The 19,237-nt window shown below is 47.6% G+C and overlaps 1 protein-coding gene across 1 annotated transcript; it reads right to left on the bottom strand.

The window, feature by feature from the left end:
• Nucleotides 1-41: 41 nt before the first annotated feature.
• LOC104038714 (torsin-1A-like) lies at nucleotides 42-5,218 on the bottom strand. The gene is made up of 5 exons (XM_075716509.1): nucleotides 5,032-5,218; nucleotides 2,709-2,977; nucleotides 2,451-2,626; nucleotides 419-546; nucleotides 42-286 (listed from the first exon to the last, which is right to left on the bottom strand). The coding sequence occupies exons 1-5, from the start codon at nucleotides 5,216-5,218 to the stop codon at nucleotides 42-44; spliced, it is 1,005 nt and encodes a 334-aa protein (XP_075572624.1).
• Nucleotides 5,219-19,237: the final 14,019 nt, after the last annotated feature.

Below are 19,237 nucleotides of genomic sequence, written 5' to 3'. Positions count from 1 at the left end.
GGTCTTGTAACCAGAAGACGTGGCATTTGGCCTTGTAGTGCCTAGGTGCTCAGAGTCACTCTGGAGGCTACAGTCTTGCAGCCTTTGCTGGAGTAGAGTCTTTCTTCACTGGGGTAGTCAATCATTGCCAAGGCAATCTCTGTGATGAGGTCTTCATCCTCAGGATGTCCTTGCATGCGCAGCTCCTCCCGGACACACTCTCTCACATGCTTATATTCGAGAGGAAGGAAAGGGATGAAATAGTCAATCAGGTTCTTCTGGATCAGTTGACTGTGAAAGAAACCACCTGGAAGAGAGAATAGGGAGCTTTTACCATCAGAGTGCTGTGGAGGCCAGTGTGTTGCTGCATGCTTCATGGATCATTTTGCAGAAGACATCAGCAGTCCTGGGACTGAGCCCTGAGCCCAGAGGTACTCACTGTTTCTGTTCCTGAAAATTTCCTCTGAGAGCAGAGACTGGAGCTTCTTCACAGGAATCTCTTCTCTTGTCTTTAGCCTTCTCCAATAATCAAAAGCAATCTCTGTTATCTTATCTCCACCTGCATTGCTGTTAGGAAAGAGATTCACTGGCTCATTAGATCTTTGCCATCTTTATTGCTCAGATCTAGGCAGTAGTTTAAGTCACTCTGTGTGAATCTGCACTGGAGTGGAGGTGACATGTCCCTACATGTGGGTGTTGCCCAGAGATGGGAAGTGACAAGGACCACACTATCTCCCAAATGACAGCACTGTCTGATGGGATGGCACAGTGGCTTGAACTACTGCGTTTGTCATTGCAGCAGAGCAGGGGGATTGGTCATACTGCCAGGGGTTACTGAGAGGCTCTCTGACAAGCTGCTACTCACTGTGGTAATTGCTGCCTCAAGCTGAAATAGGTAGTTGTCCACGTGTTTAAATGTAAAGGCAAGCTGAGAGGTACACCAGCCCAAAGCTTGGACTCCAGACTTGCTTCAGTCATGTCGTGTGAAAAGAGCTGGGATGACCCTCAGCAAAGGGATTTCCCAGGATTAATACCTGGAGGAATTGTGCTCTCTTGATCTGGGTATGCAAGTGGCCTTCAGTAGGTGAGTTCTCCCCTCTCTGCATCTAAAGAACTCCCTAGGGGAGTTCCACCCGTCTTAGAATCATAGAATCATAGAATCGTTTAGGTTGGAAAAGACCTTTAAGATCATCCAGTCCAACCATTAACCTACACTACCAAGTCCACACTAAACCAATCAAGGGTAGACTACACTAAACCATGTCCCAGAGTGCTACATCTACCCGTTTTTTGAACACTTCCAGGGATGGGGACTCCACCACCTCTCTGGGCAGCCTGTTCCAATGCTTGACTACCCTTTCCGTGAAGAAATTTTTCCTAATTTCCAACCTAAACCTCCCCTGGCACAGCTTGAGCCCATTTCCTCTCATCCTATCGCTAACTACGTGGGAGAAGAGACCAACACCCACCTCACTACAGCCTCCTTTCAGGCAGTTGTAGAAAGCGATAAGGTCTCCCCTCAGCCTCCTCTTCTCTAGGCTAAACAACCCCAGTTCCCTCAGCCGCTCCTCATAAGCCCTGTGCTCCAGACCCTTCACCAGCTTTGTTGCCCTTCTCTGCACACGCTCCAGCACCTCAATGTCCTTCTTGTACTGAGGGGCCCAAAACTGGACACAGTATTCCAGGTGCGGCCTCATCAGTGCCGAATACAGGGGCACAATCACCTCCCTGCTCCTGCTGGCCACACTATTCCTGATACAAGCCAGGATGCTGTTGGCCTTCTTGGCCACCTGGGCACACTGCTGGCTCATGTTCAGCCGGCTGTCGACCAACACCCCCAGGTCCTTTTCCACTGGGCAGCTTTCCAGCCACTCTTCCCCAAGCCTGTAGTGTTGCATGGGGTTGTTGTGACCGAAGTGCGGGACCCGGCACTTGGCCTTGTTAGACCTCATACAGCTGGCCTCGGCCCATCGGTCCAGCCTGTCCAGGTCCCTCTGCAGGGCCGTCCTACCATCCAGCAGATAGACACTCCCACCCAGTTTGGTGTCACCTGCAAACTTGCTGAGAGCACACTCAATCCCCTCATCCAGATCATTGATAAAGAGCTTTCTGCCTAACAGTGGTGTTATAAAGCTGGAGAAAATATATTTACTGACCACTGTGGAAGTAGCATCTCCAGTACTTTTGGAAGCCACCACAGACACTTGTCCATTTCCCATTCACTTGAGGAACGGGAGTCTTTTCAGCCCTGGGACAGCTCACTTCTCTTTATAGTGTTGAATAGCTCAGATCTGGCTGACATGATGGCTGGACATGTTCATTGACAACATGCTGTAAAGACAGACAGCAAGGGACCTTGAGCTGCTCAGCCATGCTGCAGTCAGCTACAAACCTATCAGCAATTGTTACTCCCTTTTTCTCTGCAGATTCTGTGGGACTGTAATTCCCTTTTCGCCTTTGGCTTTCCTTACTTCAGAAAGAGGAATATCGCCTTGCCATAATAAACACCACCAATCTCTTCACGGTAGCCAAGGAATGGCATGATAGAGTCTATCAGGCCATGCGGCATCTGATCCATTTCAGAGAAGATAAAAAGGGACCTTGGACAGGCACTGACATTGCCCCGAATCCAATTCTGCAGCTGCTCCTGTGAGAAGAGGAAAAATTACCTGGGATTTGCTCTCACAATTGCAGATAAATTGAAGAAAGTGAGATAAAGCTGGAAGTACCTTATAGAGATGGACATGTGAAAGGTGTGGGAAATGCAGTATTGTGCTGAAGTGGTGCACAAACCGCCTTCGTGGTATATTAAGCTGATAGAGGTTCTCTGCAATGATACTGCTGACAAATGATTTTCCTGTTCCAGTCCAGCCATGGAAGGACATCACCAGGGGCTTCCTGGGCTGTTTGAAGTACGAATTTGCGCTCAGAGCTTTCAGAACTATCTGGATAGCAAGATGCTGGCCAAAGACTTTTTGCTCCAAATCCATCTTCATAGCTGAAGAAATGAGGGGAGAGAAGAGTCAGAAAATGCCATATTACTCCTCCCTTTTTTTTTTTTAGCTTGCAGCTGAATGACCATCAGGGAGAACAAGAGTTTGCTGCCCTCCGGCCATGACAAGATTGTGAATCAGCAGAGAATCCAGCTGAGGAGCAGACTCATGAATCAGAGTCTCGATGGCATTTATTGGAAACAAGCAGTTTGTATGAGATAGGCAGGAGTCCCAGTGGTATTGTGGCTACCGTCTTCTATAAAGTCCTGGGATGGGATCTCAGGTATTTGCAGAGACTTGTTCACTGCATATGCTAAATTTGCTTTAACTCTTTTTGTGGCATCTAGCATACCTTGCATTTATAGAACAATGCAATGCTACAGGCTTGGGGAAGAGTGGCTGGAAAGCTGCCTGGCTGAAAAGGACCTGGGGGTGTTGGTTGACAGCCGGCTGAACATGAGCCAGCAGTGTGCCCAGGTGGCCAAGAAGGCCAACAGCATCCTGGCTTGTATCAGGAATAGTGTGGCCAGCAGGAGCAGGGAGGTGATCGTCCCCCTGTACTCGACACTGATGAGGCTGCACCTGGAATACTGTGTCCAGTTTTGGGCCCCTCAATACAAGAAGGACATTGAGGTGCTGGAGCGTGTGCAGAGAAGGGCAACAAAGCTGGTGAAGGGTCTGGAGCACAGGGCTTATGAGGAGCGGCTGAGGGAACTGGGGTTGTTTAGCCTAGAGAAGAGGAGGCTGAGGGGAGACCTTATCGCTTTCTACAACTGCCTGAAAGGAGGTTGTAGTGAGGTGGGTGTTGGTCTCTTCTCCCACGTAGTTAGCGATAGGACGAGAGGAAATGGGCTCAAGCTGCACCATGGGAGATTTAGATTGGATATTAGGAAAAATTTCTTCACAGAAAGAGTGGTGAAGTATTGGAACAGGCTGCCCAGAGAGGTGGTGGAGTCCCCATCCTTGGAAGTGTTCAAAAAATGGGTAGACATGGCACTTTGGGACATGGTTTAGTGGGCATGGGGGTGTTGGGTTGATGGTTGGACTGATGATCTTAGACATCCTTTCCAATCTTAATGATTCCTATTTTTTACTTTCGTTAAAACTAATCCAGCCACCAAGCCAGGAAACATGAAATTGCTACTCTCCCCTTAATTGGTTTAGTGGTAGACTTTGTAATGTTAGGTTAATGGTTGGACTGGATGATCTTAAAGGTCTTTTCCAACCTAAACAATTCTATGATTCAAAAATGTGCTTCTGTTGCTGTATCAAGTTCTCTTAAAAAATTACCACAACTGGTGTTTCGGTGGCTAAAGTACTAGAAAACAGTAACTGTTTGTAAGCAGCCAAATCCAGAGCTAGTAGGAAGTGATATATTGAAATACCTGGAGCCACACAGGTCTCCAACAGTTGAGGATTTGCTTTGAAATCTGCTTCTCAGCTCTGAAAAGAAGCAATATTTGTAATCCCGTGACAAAGGGAAGCGGGGTTTCCAGGTGGCAGAATCAAGAGTTTATGGTTAAAAGGTTGCATAAGCTCTTTTTCAGACCATGCACTAGTTCCCCACAGGCAGCGTGAAACAACCCTTTCTTCCCTTTTCATTGAGGACTGACAGCCTGCTTATCTCAGGGAAATGAACCAGCATGTTTTGAATCTAGACCTACCACTACTTGTTACTCATTTGACAAGTATTACAGGCAACCACCGACTGGGGTGTGGGATACCACTGGGGTGTCCATCTGAAGACTTGGGATTATTTCATTAGCCTTGAATTCACCTCCAGAATTTTACCTGTTTCTGCCAATATAAGCAAAGACACCAGCAAGGAAAATACTTCAGTACTGCCATGAGAAGCAGGGTACATGATCACTTGTGGGATAAACAGTATTAGGTTAGTACAGCCCTTGCCTTCTAGAGCCACTGTGGGCAGTAACTCTTATCTTTCTACAACCACCCCAAAGGTGGCTGGCCTTAAAAAGGAAGCCCTCACCACCCTGGGAAGGACCGTCAGCTGGTCCCACTGACAACTTGGCTCAGGGTGCCCTTGCCACTTCCTTACCTGATAAATTCAGTGAGTCCTTCATATTGCAGCATTCCAAGAGACTGCACCTGAGCCAGGAGTGAGGGCAGAGGAGCTGCCAAGCGACAGCAGCACCGCCCATGAAGATTGAAGTGCTGAGAGGGTCCAAAGCCGGCATCAAAGTGGGCACAAGAATAAAGAATACAGCAGCATTCAGAAGCTTCATGGTGGGAACTGAAAGTCAGCCTGGCTCAGCAGGAAAAGAAAGCAAAACAGACTTTGCAGAATAACTTCCTGGAGCGTGAGGCCTGAGGCTGTTCAAGAGGATGGAAGCCAAGTCTCCTGTAAGCTGGAGGTGTTAATGAGTTAACAGACTTATCACACTGCTCCCTGAGAACTGAAAGTGTTGTGAGCAGGGTGTTGCTGCATGGGTGGAGTGAGAGTTTCATCAGAACAATCCCAGCTCTGAGGGGAGCGGGACTGGAACCTCACTGCATCTTAACCAAGGTGCTAATTGGTCTGGTGATTAACCAAGAACATAGAGATGCTTGTTTTGGGCTTAGTTCAGACTGGGTTGTGCACCTAGCATCGCAGAGCCCAAAGATTTCTGTAGCAGTGGCTGGAGCTCTGCAACTCACAGGATAGAACATGTCAGAAAGCTGCTTTTTGAAAACCAAGTTCTCAATGCAGATATTTTGTCCTGATGACTTCATGACCTCCACCACCACCACCACCAAAGAAGTGTGTTTGCAAAGGGGAAGGACAGACACTGAAACAGCTTTCATTTTCTCAGCAAACTTTTTTTTTTCCTAAATGAAAAAAATGTGAAAAGCACTTTTAAGTAATTCTCATTTTATTTTTAAAATCTCATTGGTAAAACACTGAGCAGCATAATTTAGTATTCAGAATACATGCTAGAATACATGCTCAAGATTTGACATCTCTCTTGAAATGAGTGCCCTGTGCTGCCGACTGCTGAGCACCCAGGAAGCCCCGTTGTTCCCTGGTTTGCGAGAGTCCTCCCTGTCAGCTGCCGTCAAGTCTTGAGGTGGGCACAGCTTAGACTCTTGGCTCGTAATTCCAAGGTAGTTTGCCCAGATGACTCATGTGCAGAGGGGTGTCCTCAAAGCCCCAGGGTTGGCTGCCAAGGAGCTAACACCTGAGGAGCAGGGCTTACTCGGCTTTCTGGCTGCCATCTCTCCATTAGGACACCCGTAGGCTGCATAGAGACCAGAGGAAGGAATTGGCAGTGGCATATGCAGGTTTCCATGTTGTCTGGGCTCTGTCAGAGCTCTCTTGGAGATGACTCAAATGATAGTTTTACAAGGGTGGTTTAATACCACTGAAAAAAATGCTGGGAATTTTCCAGTCCTCTGCATTTGTCTGTGCTGAACACTAGATGGGGTGTCAGACAAAGGTTTTAGTCCAGGATTTACAGGGTAGAACAACTTTTGCAGAAAACTGAGTCGTGCCTGAGAAAAACAGGAGAGAGGAGTATACATCTGCAGAGCTGACCACTTGTGTTATGAAACGTGATTTCTTGGGATAACACACAACCTGCCTTCATGGCTGCTGAGGGTTCACAGAGAGCAAGAGCCTTGTAGGCAATTTCAGCAGGGGACCGAGAACAGCCAAAGTCATCCTACAAAGGAAGATGGAGAGTTTGAATAAATAAATGAGGCTGTATAGCTGGGATCTGCAGATTTTCCTGTCTGTACCTCTGAATTAAAGGTGCAAGCAGTTTGCGTTGCTCACCTCACAGGCTTCAGCAGATATTTCACCGTTCCTCTGCAGAAATGGAGTGTGGTCCCATGAACACTGGAATGGACTGTTACCCCAAATGTCTCTGGAATAAAGTGTAGTGCCAAGTTGTGTCTTGTAAAGAATTAATCAGTTGCACAGTTTATGGTCCACCCTTTCAAACCTGGATGGCGTGGAGCCTCTTCTGACTGATGTGTGAAGGGGGCAATTAGATGTCCCTAGTAAATTTTTTGTTGTGGTCCTGTGTCCTTTCACAAGGTCTCACCAGCTTGGAAAAGACTGCATCTCCCAAAACACAGACAGGAAAGGCAAAGTGATATGCTAGAAACAACACAGAGAAGGAGAATTACCTTATCTATGCAAAAAGAAGGGGTAGCATGGGACACATCTATAGATCTCCTTTCCATGTGGGAGGGAGGTGGCATATATTTCCTATACAACAATAGGATGTATGCTGCATAACAGGTACCAGATGGGTGTTTAAATAACCTTCAGCTGCAACATGTCATGCTGTTATCTCATTATCCCTTACAAGTTAAATGGGTTCAAGCTGGGCCCGGACATGGATGAGATGTCTAATAGTGGTGGTGAGGCTGACATTGATGGCAATTTCCTTGAACAGCTGTCTGGAAGCTCCAAGTGGAGCACAGACCCGGCAACACACAGTCAACAGTGCAATGTCTTGTTGCCTGTTGTGTTGTGCTGATGAGCACGTTGTTCTTCCATCTCAATGCCCTCCTGTGCCCTGGGCACAGAATTGACATCCTGTCCTGTATTCACACTGCCCTCCCAATCAGCATGGGGGGGGAGGTGGTCAGCGAGCAGTGGGTCATCTTGAATCAGCTGCCCCAAGCTGAGGGTACTGAAAATTTGTAGCAGAGAACTTTCAAAAAGTGTTTGGTGTGCAATAGTTGGCTTGGGGTATCTGTGGTTTGTGATGTTGATCAGTGGTGGAAGTGGTGTGGTGGGAAGGTGAGGGTGTGGAAGGGATAAGGACATGGCGGGGGGGACTACGGGAAGAGGGAAGGTACGGATTTGGGGAGCAGTGGTATAAGCTGGAGGATAGGAGGTGTTTGCAGTGAGTGATTCGGAGTGCTAAAGCTATTGTGATAGGGGAGGTAGTGGAGATGGGGTGGGTGTGTTGCAAAGGGATAAATAAGGGGTGCAGAGATGGAGTACTTAACACCAATGATGAGGAGAGAAGAAAGTCTGAGATAAAAGCTTTGCCTTGCCTTACTCTGCTTTCCGTGCATTGAAATTTTCTGTCACCCACCCACAGTTTGATTTGTACATTGTTGGTTTAAAGTCAGCATTCTCAGGACTTTGGGCTCGCAACTCCATGGCAGAGAGCCTAGAGAATTTGGGATATGGCTGGTTAGCGTGGCTTTCTGATCACGAGGCAGCATACCTCACGGTTGGCTGGAGAGCCAAGAAACATAATGTCTCCAGCCAGGGGACAGGGTGCTAGGAATTGGTGTTGCAGCCCTGCCTTGAGTTCATGGAGTGCAAGAGGTTTCCAGGTAAGAATTGTAGGGTCAATGAATCAATGCTTTTCCCAGAAAAAGTCTGTATTTTTGTTGGAGAATGTATAAGGTCCTCAATATTTTCAAGTGCTTTATGAAGGAGGTTTGGTAACATGACTGCTGTTTTACATGAGGTGCTGGCCTGGCAAGAGGTTCTCACTGAAGGTTTCTAACTGGAGAAGAAGAAGTGGGAACTCATTTTTCCCCATGTTCGGTTTCATTTCTACTTAAACACATATCTTCTCTCCCTGCCTCCTGACTCTGGCTAGATGCTCTCTAATGCTCAGAGTTTTTCTGAGGAGAGTTTGGTTTATTTTAACCTTTCCCGCCTCCCCCCTACACTCCCTCTATGTGTGGTTTGGGTTTGTTTTCTTTCCCTGCTTCAATTTCAGCATCATCTTCCAAGTGCTCCTTATTCTAAACATAGAGATGAGACAGTGACAGGAAAGGGCTGCCACTCTGACGTACATTGGGATCTTTTAAGGGTGGGATTGTGGTGGGCTTTATCCAAATACAGAGCCTGGCTAAGCTCTGAGGAGTACGCTAACACTGTGGAAAGGCTCTGACTCACTGGAATGTGTTCGTTGACCTTTCTATAATGTGACAGTAGCAATAACACCAAAATCTACATTAATGTTGAACAAACATTGTCTAATCCTAGCAATCCAGGGAGTCAAGAGACTGTCATCCTTCTCTTGCAGGTAGGAAAATTGAGGTTTGCAGACGATGAAAGTTCTTAACATGGTAGTTCATAGGAAAGGGTTTAGCAGTTCTGTTCTGTCTTTGAAATCTTTACTTAAGAGCTTGAGCCATGATTTGCTTTGGGCAGGCTTAAAAATCCTTGTTTAGGGTACAAAATCACAGAGTCCCTTGGGTCAATGTGTGCTGCTGTGCTGTGTGAAGAGGGACAGTCCAACAAGGAAAGGTATGGATGAGCTTGGGATTTGGGTGAAGTGGAACATCATATACCTGTCTAAATAAATCTGCCCATGCAAAATAATTCCTTTGATCATGTCTGAACCCTTGTAAAGTTCTGATGTACCAGCAGGATTTTTTTTTCTTTGTTCTGGTTGCTGTCTCTAGAAAATGCAATTGAGAGGTTCTTCCCTACAACAAGAGAAAAGGATTTCCCCTCCAGATGCCCAACCTTAAAGACCTTTTGCCTGAGCCCGTATTGCGGTCGGAGACCAGAGTCTCACTGCGCTGTACAAGCAGAATGAATAACCAGCCCTAAGGACCCTAAGGACTGTAAGTGTTTGGATGCAATGGTGGTCCAGACCAGAGCTTTACCTGGTCTACGCTAGTACAGCACCTACCCAGAGCAACATACAGCAGCTGAGGGTCAAGCAAGGTTTATCAATGCTGCCGATGCCCTTTGGCCGTGGTGAATGCTGACAGTCTCTGCAGAGGGAGACAAATGTGATTTTTAATCTGATATATCTGGTGAAGGCTCTAGAGCACAGGCTTTCTGAGGAGTGGCTGTGGGAACTGGGATTGTTTAGCCTAGAGAAGAGGAGGCTGAGGGGAGACCTTATTGCTCTCTACAACTACCTGAAAGGAGGTTGTAGTGAGGTGGGTGTTGGTCTCTTCTCCCACGTAGTTAGCGATAGGACGAGAGGAAATGGGCTCAAACTGCGCCAAGGGAGGTTTAGGTTGGAAATTAGGAAAAATTTCTTCACGGAAAGGGTAGTCAAGCATTGGAACAGGCTGCCCAGAGAGGTGGTGGAGTCCCCATCCCTGGAAGTGTTCAAAAAACGGGTAGATGTGGCACTTTGGGACATGGTTTAGTGTAGTCTACCCTTGATTGGTTTAGTGTGGACTTGGTAGTGTAGGTTAATGGTTGGACTGGATGATCTTAAAGGTCTTTTCCAACCTAAATGATTCTATGATTCTATGATTCTATGATTCTATTCTATATCAAGTGGTTTTCAGTAGGTGGAGCTACACAGGTTGTGTTACCTGGTAGGGATAGGAGTGAAGGGTAGGGCAGAGGAGGTATTTAAGCCTCCCTTTGGCTTTGGAAAAAATGAGAGGTTTCTGTTCGGATGAACAGGAGATGCCAAGACTGCCACAGTGACAGGCTTTGAGGAGAACAGTTTTTTAATCTGTAGCTGGGTGATCTTAATAGGTGTCTATTTCTAAAATGGATGTTTATGGCATAGACACGCTCCAAGCTCATGTAGGTTTTGGTGCCAGCAGTGAAGAGGTTAAGGTATAGCTTGAACAAAATAGCTGTTAAGAGTTTAAGTACCAGGTGCTGTAAGGACACTGGGGCTCAGGTGCTTGTTTTATGTGCTGGCTTGGGTGTCTGCTGTTGCAGGGCAAGAGGATACAGCAGCTCAGGGTCTAACAGTGCCACCCAAAGCCGGGTGCAAATAAGCAGCAGCCACCTATGGACCGTGCAAATCCACCTGGGCTGGCAGCTGAGAGAGGCACCCTCAGGGAAGGAACTGAGGAAAGCAAAGGAGGGTGCGGGTCCTGTGTTTTACCAGCCTCGCCTTTTCACCCCTCACTGCCACAGAGCTGGCTCTGCTCCTGCCTAATTGCCTCTGGGTTCTGATTTCAAGGCCTGTGTTGTGCAAGATGGAGATGAATAATGTATGAAGTGGTAGTGATAGACCCAGTGGACGGGCTATCCGGTTGCACTTGCATGCTGGCATTTAGGCTCTGTTTTGACTTGTAAACTAAACACTCCTGGTGCAGACATCCTCTGTGGTTTAGTGATTAGATCTGGGGACTGCAGTTGGACTCCAGGGGTCAAGCCAAGGTGCTGTCACCCAGCTCCAAGCAACATCAGGTAAGTCACATCATCTGTTCTTCCTAACCCGCCATATGTCTCTCCCTGACATGAACAAGAGGGGAAGGAGATCCCATAAAAAAATTTTATTATTATTATTATCATCATCTTTATTTAAATTGTGTTTCATTATGGAACTTATTGTCCCAGGAAGTAATTTATTTGTAACAGTTTTGACAGTGGACTTGATGCGTGTAATTATCAAGCATTACCATCATGTATGACAACAAATTTGCAAGAAAGAGAATTAAATCTTGTGGTTCCTCACTGGTAGGATGGGGATGCTGTGAGAGTTGGATTTCACCCGCCTCAATCCTGCCTTTGTTTTTTTCCCTTCTTTTTAAAATTGAGCCCAGAATCTGAAACTGGAGACTGTTCCTGTTTGGCTTTGACTGGGCTCTAGGCTGGGTCTGGGACTTGCTTTCTTGTTTTGTTCTCCAGGCTGGCTTGGAAGCAGACAGAGTGGAGTAGCTCTTGCGTGAGCCTGTCTCTTGTGTGTAGCAATAGCTCTCATTGAGAGAACAAGAAATAATAGGAAAACTTTAGCCCATATTCTATCTTAAAACTTGAATTCTGTTGCAAATAATAATTTAGGGATAAAAGCTGTGTGAAAGGGATGAAACTTGAACTTGATGCAATAAGAAAACACTGTGCTTACATGGCAGGGGAGGATTGCTCCAGGAAGAGGATTATAGGGCATGACTAATGCTGTGCCCTCACTCCAGTCATGGGCTCTGATGTGGCGAGTGGCTTGTATTTCATCCAAAGTACATAAGGTGGTGGTGTTATTAAGCAGACATCACCATCCAATGCTTTGGGACCCTTAGGTGAAAGAGGATTTAAAAGTTCTCAATAGGTTTTGGGTTGGACTAGAATCAGAGGCTGTGTTTGGCTTGGGGTTTGCAAAACTAAACACCCTGCTCTTTCACCCATCTCCTGTGGAAGAGCTGTAAATACAGGTCACTAAAATTAGTCTTGCAAAGCAGCTGTTCTGACTGGCGCCTCTCTTATTCCTGTTCCTCTGTATCCAACTCATGCTTGAATAAAGACCTCTGCCTGGTTTTAATCAGCTTTAGCAGTTGGCATTGAGGAACAAGGAGGTTCACCAGGAGAAAGCAGCAATTTGCTGCTGTAATAATTTCCCCATTTGTTCAGACAGGCCAGGTCTGGCCCCCCTTGGAGGGTTGTGGAGGTTATGGAGCTGGGCTCAGTACTTACCAGCTGGTTGCAAGGCAAGAGAAGAGCACCAGGCAGTTTGCCAGTGAAGACTAAAGGACAGCAGTGCATCTTTGGGCTCCTGGTTTGTCGGAGAGCCTCAGAGGCAATCTGTAACCAGAGAACAACAGGCGCCAGCAGCCAGAAAACATTGGCACCAGCGGTGAGGTCTCCTGAGCAAGGAGGAATGTGGTGATTTCTCTGGAGACCACAGTGAGGAGGCTTCCTGGAAATTGCACCAGGTCTGCCTGTCTCTGCGGTTTGGACATCACGCTGTCATCGCAGGACAGCCAAGGCGTCTCTCCTGTTTGGTGACTTGCCGTCGGGAGCTTTCCAGTCCATCTCTGACCTGTGTGCTGTCTCTTCTGCCTCTGGTGCTGAGAACAATTGTGAAGAAATCACCCAGGGTAGCATCTCTTAGACCAGGACTCCTATGCAGAGTGAAACCCTGAGATGACAAGCTATTGTGCAGCTGTTTCCGCTAAACAATAGCGGACTTAAGCAGCCAGCTGGAGAAAAATGGCTTTGTAGGGCCTGGGGTGCTCCTGTTGCATGTGGCCTTTTGGAGTTGACAGTCTTGGGCCCATTTTCTAGGGAGGACTGTGTTCTCTAAAGCATGCCTGTGTTTGTCCTTTACACCCAGGGTAGAGCTCTGCCCTACCCATGCTGGTCACTCCTGTACTGCAGGTGTAACTTTGACTCCGCACTAGCTCGATGCAAAATGAATTCACTCAACCACTCTGTTCAGCTGATAGAAACAAAATTTCATCTTGGTTTTTTTCTAGGTTCTTTCTGGATTGGTTGATTTGTGTTACTGAAAGAGAAAAAATAAAATCCAGGAGTAAATTTTAGAATTATCTACATGTACTGAGAGTTTGGGGAGGATCTTATAGCTTAGGAGCATGAACTTGAGTGACTGCAAACAGACACTTACTGAGGTCCATTTACTCAACTGACTTGAGTGCTGCAGTGCGAGGGCAAAAGCATCACACCATACAGGAGCTCTTTCTGGTGGTTCTGTAGGTTGGACATGAAACACCTCTTGGGCAGGTAAATCTCACAGAAAGGCTGTAGCCACCAGCTCTGCTCTCATCCTTTCGTGGTAAGCACCATCAAGCACACTGGGTGGCTTTCCCAGTCCCCTCGCTCCAGCTCCCAGACTTGTCCGGTGATGTACATGTTCTTCCTCCTGTGCACTGGAGGAGGCATGTCTGTTATTTGTTCCTGTGGCGGGACAAGTGACACACTGAAAACAGATCAATGAGCAGTTGTCACTAGGTCGCTGTGTTCATAAATGTGTCTCTACTTAAGCAGGACCAACTGAGAGGTATTTAATTCTTTCATTTCTGCAGTGTCCAGCTGAAGTGCTTTATAAGGACCTGTTAATTTATGCCTCACATCTTCCTCTGAATGACCTGGAAAGTATCATTCCCATACAGATTCATCAATATTAAATAAGGGTGGAGGGTCAGGAAGGGATCTGAAAATGTTAGGTTCTTTTTCCAGGAGATAGACACAGGACGAAAAACATACTCTGCTAAAATAAAATATTGTGTGCAAGACTTCAGTTTCCAGCTATCGTTAAAATGTGTGTTTGAGAGGTGGGAACCCTGTGGCCAACAGTGAGCTGGAATGAGTTGAAAACAGGAGAATGGACGTGCTCTACAAAGAACAATGTTAGGTCCATGCTAATAGCATAGCGAGTGAGGAGACAGCGCTGGAGGATACAGAAAGGCCCTGAAGGAACGGAGATGAGCAAGCCAGATCTATTGCTGGATGGCTGTGTAGTGTCCCAGATCTGTCTTCTGTAAGAACATAGTTGGAATTCCTTCCATTTGGGAGTAACCCCTCCAGAGTACTAAATAACTCGGTGTGGAGTCATCCTAGACCCCTCAGTGAGGCCTCGTGGCATTTAGAAGAAAAATGAGCTATTGGGAAGCTGAAGGATAGTTGGAGTGCAAGGGGTGAAATGAGTTGGCAGTCATGTGCTGGTCAGCTGCTTGCTTCAGCATTGGAGGGAAACAAGAAAGTATGACCGGGATAATCAAAAGCATGGAGGAATCTCCTTTGAAGAGAGATGAAAGCGAATGGGACTGTGGTAAAGCTGAGTAAGAGATGATTTCACAGACATGTATTGAAGGAGGAGTACGCTAGACAAAGCTGAGCAAGAACTGCTGTTCTTCCTAACCCCACCATGTCTCTCTGTGACATGAATAAGAGGGGAAGGAGATCCTATAAAAAGTTTATTATTATTATCATCATCTTAATTTAAATTGTGTTTCATTATGGAACTTATTGTCCCAGGAAGCAATTTAATTGTAGCAGTTTGGACAGTGACTTGAGGCATGTAATTATCAAGCATTGCCGTCAGGTATGACGACAAATTTGCGAGAAGGCGAATTAAACCTTGTGATTCAGAGTTTAAGTTAATCTCTGACTTCTGAAGACTGGATGAACCAGGATATATGGGGCCAGAGAGCCCCAGTCCATTTCTGCCTACGACAGGGGCTTGTACTACCTTGAAACCACAGTGAGCCTCAGGGCTGGTACAACCCAGCAAGCTCCCTGCTCCTGTTGCAGAGCAGCAGCTCCCTTCCACCAGCGAACATGCACGCAAACTTCCCCCAGCGTGGTATGGTGCAGCGCAGCTCCCTACCCCTTTCTGTTGCCTAACTCTCCTTGTGGGACAGCTCTAGCCCTGCTAATGTGTCCGTAGCATCCCATGGCCTCCTGTCCCTACACCCTTTCCGCAGCTGCCTTCCCACTTGGATCCAGCTTCTCTCCTGCTGGTAGGGGAGCACTTCTTGTTCAGTTTTGGCTGAGTTGGTGGCACTGTCAACAGAAACGTGCTGTGCTAGACAGAGGCATTCTGCTGCTTTGTAAATATTTGTAGTGAGCACGTATCTCCTCGTGGAGGGCTAAGTAGAGCAGTCAGGGCTGGATAAACACGGGGCGGATCAGATTTCTGGGCGCACATCATGGATGCAAGGACATAGCTTGCAAGTCAGGAGAGTAATCAGAGTATGAGACCCAGGCACGTTCCTGGAGTCCTGCCAATGGATCATTCAGGAGGGGAAGAAATCTTAGGATAGTTCGTCCAAGCATCACTGCCTGTGGAGTAGCATGCAGAGGTTTCTCTACTTCCTTGCATCATTCAGGCCAAATTCTGGTCTTGATAAAGTTAGGGAACCACTCTGAGAGGTTCTATGGTCTTATATTCCTTTTCCTTTCCTCACTGTGGGTTTGGGAAATATGCACTGACTGTTTTTAACTTGGAAGTGCAGTGGATGCTGTACTACACAGGGTATGTAATCCCTGCTCTGATGTCCAGGCAGGGGCCTGTGACCTTCATTCCCTTCTTATCCCCTGCTCTGCTGCCTCAGGATGTGACTCCAGCCTGGGTCATGCTCTGTGAGTGCTCCCACTACTGTGAGCAAGAGGGCAGTTGAGACAACAACGCAATAAAAGGCTTCCAGGCAATGGGGGCTGTAAATAATGCAGCTAAATTACTCCCTGCTTTCCAGGCTGGTTATGGGGGAGGGTGTTTTTAGCATTGCATGTGGGGGGTGTTCATAAATAACGTCAGAGTTGAGACCTGGACCACCTTTCTCCTGGCTGCTGAGATGCTGAAGCAAGCCTGAAAGGCATGTTGTGCATCACCCACTGTAGGGAAAAGAAAGGGAAAGTTTTAACATGCATCTGGAACATAGCTATGGGCTGACAAATGACTCAAAAAACCTCAAACTGCCGAGAAGCTCTGACTTCTGCCCGAGTCAGGTTTTGTGAGAAGGAGGCCCTTGGTCTGCTGCTCTAGGAAGCCCAGCCACCCTCCTACTGCCAAGGACCTTGCTCTGAGAAGTGAGAGCATTTAGGAGATCAGCAAGTGTGATAAAGAGATTTAGAAAAGATGACCTATAAGGAAGGGTGGGAGGAATTGCTGCTGTTTAGTCTAGGGGTGATTGAGGGGACACAGAGAACTCACGGTTTTAAAAATAAGCTCTGTTTTGGAAAGCTTTGTGGTTGGTGAAGCTCTATGACAGGGCCATGAAGGAAGGCACTCCTTAGTCAGTCTCGCCAGGATGGTGTAGCCACTCTTGGCTGGGGTGAGGGACAGGCAATGAAGCGCTGACCTTTCCATTCCCTCTTGTCCTACGTTTCCATGCCTCTGTGACAACTTGAAAATGCCTTTCTGTTGAAAATGGGACTTAAAAGCCTTTAAAATGGGCAAGCTTTGAAGCCTGCTGTTCTTTCTGGGTTTCAGGGCAGGGTTAACAGCCCAGGAGTTAAGAGGTCCCCACCTGCCAAAAAAGGACCCTGTTCTTAAGCTGGGCACCCCATTGTGCTTCTGAGGGCGAGCAGAGCCCTGCAGATCAGCACAGCAGGAGATCACAGTTCTTGGTCAGGTACTGCAGAGGGAAAGGCTCTCTTGGTTTGTTTTCTACTTTTCTCCGTGAAGCTGCTCATCTGTTGTTGAACGTCAGGTCTCCATAAGGATGAAATCTGGGACCACATCTGCTTTCCCTCCCAGCCTGTTAGTGAGCCAGTGCTCTTAAGGCTGTAAAACACGCCCTGATTCCCATTTCTCAATAACGCAGCATGTGGAGACAGGACCGTGCAGCATCCTTTACCTTTGCTCTTGCTCAAGAGCATCCCACCAGGGAATCTGTATTTACTTTGTAGTTTTGCAAATGCTTGAAGCCTAGGAAACGTTTCCCAATTCTGAAATTTTTTGGCAGCAGGATTTGTTTCTCTTCTCTTCTAGCCTGGCGGGGAAACTCCCTCTTTTTGGGCAGCAACATAAGTGGTTTTTGCCTGTTGTTTACAGCTGATGGGATCTGGTTCTTGGGAAGAGAAACACATCACGAGTTGCTGTGGTGTGGCTAAGTGAGAGAGATGCTGCCTTCCCGCACACCCAAGCCCCTGTCTCCCACCTTTGCCTGTGGCAGCAGCAGCAGGTGCAGCTCTGCCTAATGCCAGCTTTTAAACCAGCTGGGTCAGAGGGAGAAAACAGGGGAAAGGAGGAATAACTTCCCTCAGCCCCTCTCCCAGCTGGGTTGCATCCCTGAAGGCACAGAGCAGTGTAGCCAAGGAATTCTTTCCCTTAAGAGAAAGCCCAGGCATGAATCCATGTGAGGCTCAGAATGAGAGAAAATAATCTGCCTCCCACATGCTCACAGCCTGATGGCCTCTATTCCAGTGTCTCCTTGCTGTCACAGCAGCAGGGGACATAGTGTCTCCCCTGCAGCCAGGGTGGGGATGACAGTTTGGGGCAGGAGAGGGGTTGAGAGCACGGCAGCAGCCTGGGAGCAGGCAGGAAGGGATGGTGGATGGAGCTGGAAGGAGAAGGCAGGAGGACATGCCACTGTCTCTCACTTGGCCCTGGGCCTGATCCCTGTCCCGGGGCTGGCTGAGGAACAGCAGCTTCCTCTGCTCCTCTTTGCCTGAGACCCGGAGCCACCGCACGCCTGCCCCTTCCCTGGGGCCTCTCCTGCTGGCTTTCTCCTGCTGCAGGCATCTGGTCTTCTGAGTGTGAAGGACTATTTGGGAGAGTCTGATCCTACATTCCTCATGCCTGAGGCCTCTCAGATAGCTCCAGCCAGTACAGTCACCTTGAAATGCAAACCAGACAAAATCTGCCTTGAGTTTGCCAAAGACTGAAGCATCCCATTTGTTTCAGGAGATGCTAATGCTGGTGGTTTCACTGCTGGTGACTTTGCAGTATCTTCTGCTGTCCTGCACACTGCAAAGAGCAGTGAGGAGCCCAGGAGCTGAGGCATGGGGAGCTGCAGGTGAAGCAGCAGCATTTCATTCATCTAGGGGAGAAGGTGCGTCACGGTGATACAACCTTTTGTGCAGGCTAAGGAGTAAATGCAGGTGGAGCGCTTTTCTCTTTAATAAATAGCTAAACTGCTCATGCCTTTACTTGAAAACATAGCTGTGTTTGATGAGCCAGCACAACATCCCGTGGGCAGCAGGATTTCCCAGGGCTGGGTACAGCCAAGGGCAAGTGATCACTGCAGCAGGGCATGTCTGCAGGCTCCGAGGCTTTGTGTTGGGAGAAGCAGGAAGAAATGGCAGGGAAGAAGGGCACCGGTGCTCACAGCAGCATCAGAACAAGCCGGGAATGTGGCTCGGTGCTGCTTGGAGCCATAGGCTGAGCTGCTGGGCCCTAGGCAGGCAAGATCCCAGCTGGGTTCTGCACCTTCCTCACCAGCACATGGGAGCATGCTGGAGAAGTGCCACCTGCCTGCCTGTCTCCTCCAGGCTGGAGCGGTCCCCTCGGGCTCTTTGCCTGGCCAACCTGTGGGATGTAATTGCTCGTTTGGGAAAATTTTGGGTAATCTGAGCTGTAATTGCCCAAAGTATCTGCTGCCCTTTGAGATCAAGTTGAAGCCCAGGCTGTGCCACCCCGGCATACGTGCCTGTGCTCCATTGACAAGGATTTATTACACAACCAACCCTCTCATGTAGCTGCCACCAGGAAATTCCCCAGCATAGCAACAGTGGAAAAACATGTAGTTATAATACTGTAGTGTAATTCAGCTGGTCAAATAAATAACAACCCGTGTGGGAACTGAGGGTGATTTTTATTCCATAATCTTTCCAAAGCAGGATTGTTATTAGAGGGGTCTATTTTTAAGTACTTTTCTCAAGCACCTCCCATGAAATTTTCATTCTTTCTGCCTGCTGTTCAGTCCCTCCTCCAGCAAAACCCTCCATCTTTTCCCCACAGATCCTGGGGTCAGCCTAACCTGATGACTAAATATTTCAAAGCTTCTTATTAACCATTTCTCAAAAAAAATACAGTGTTTTTTTGCTAGCAGTGTTGGTTTTGGGTAGGTCTTGTCCTGGGCTGAGACTTCTTGTGCTAAAGGCTTTAAGGCACAGCTTGTAGTTTAAAGACATACTGACCTCGTCCTGTTCAAGCAATGACTCTGTCCTAGCAGGA

This window comes from Pelecanus crispus, chromosome 9 (genome assembly GCF_030463565.1).
Source record: "Pelecanus crispus isolate bPelCri1 chromosome 9, bPelCri1.pri, whole genome shotgun sequence".
Lineage (NCBI taxonomy): Eukaryota > Metazoa > Chordata > Aves > Pelecaniformes > Pelecanidae > Pelecanus > Pelecanus crispus.
The sequence above is the reverse complement of the archived record's forward strand: the minus strand, read 5'-3'. Positions and strand labels throughout refer to the sequence as shown.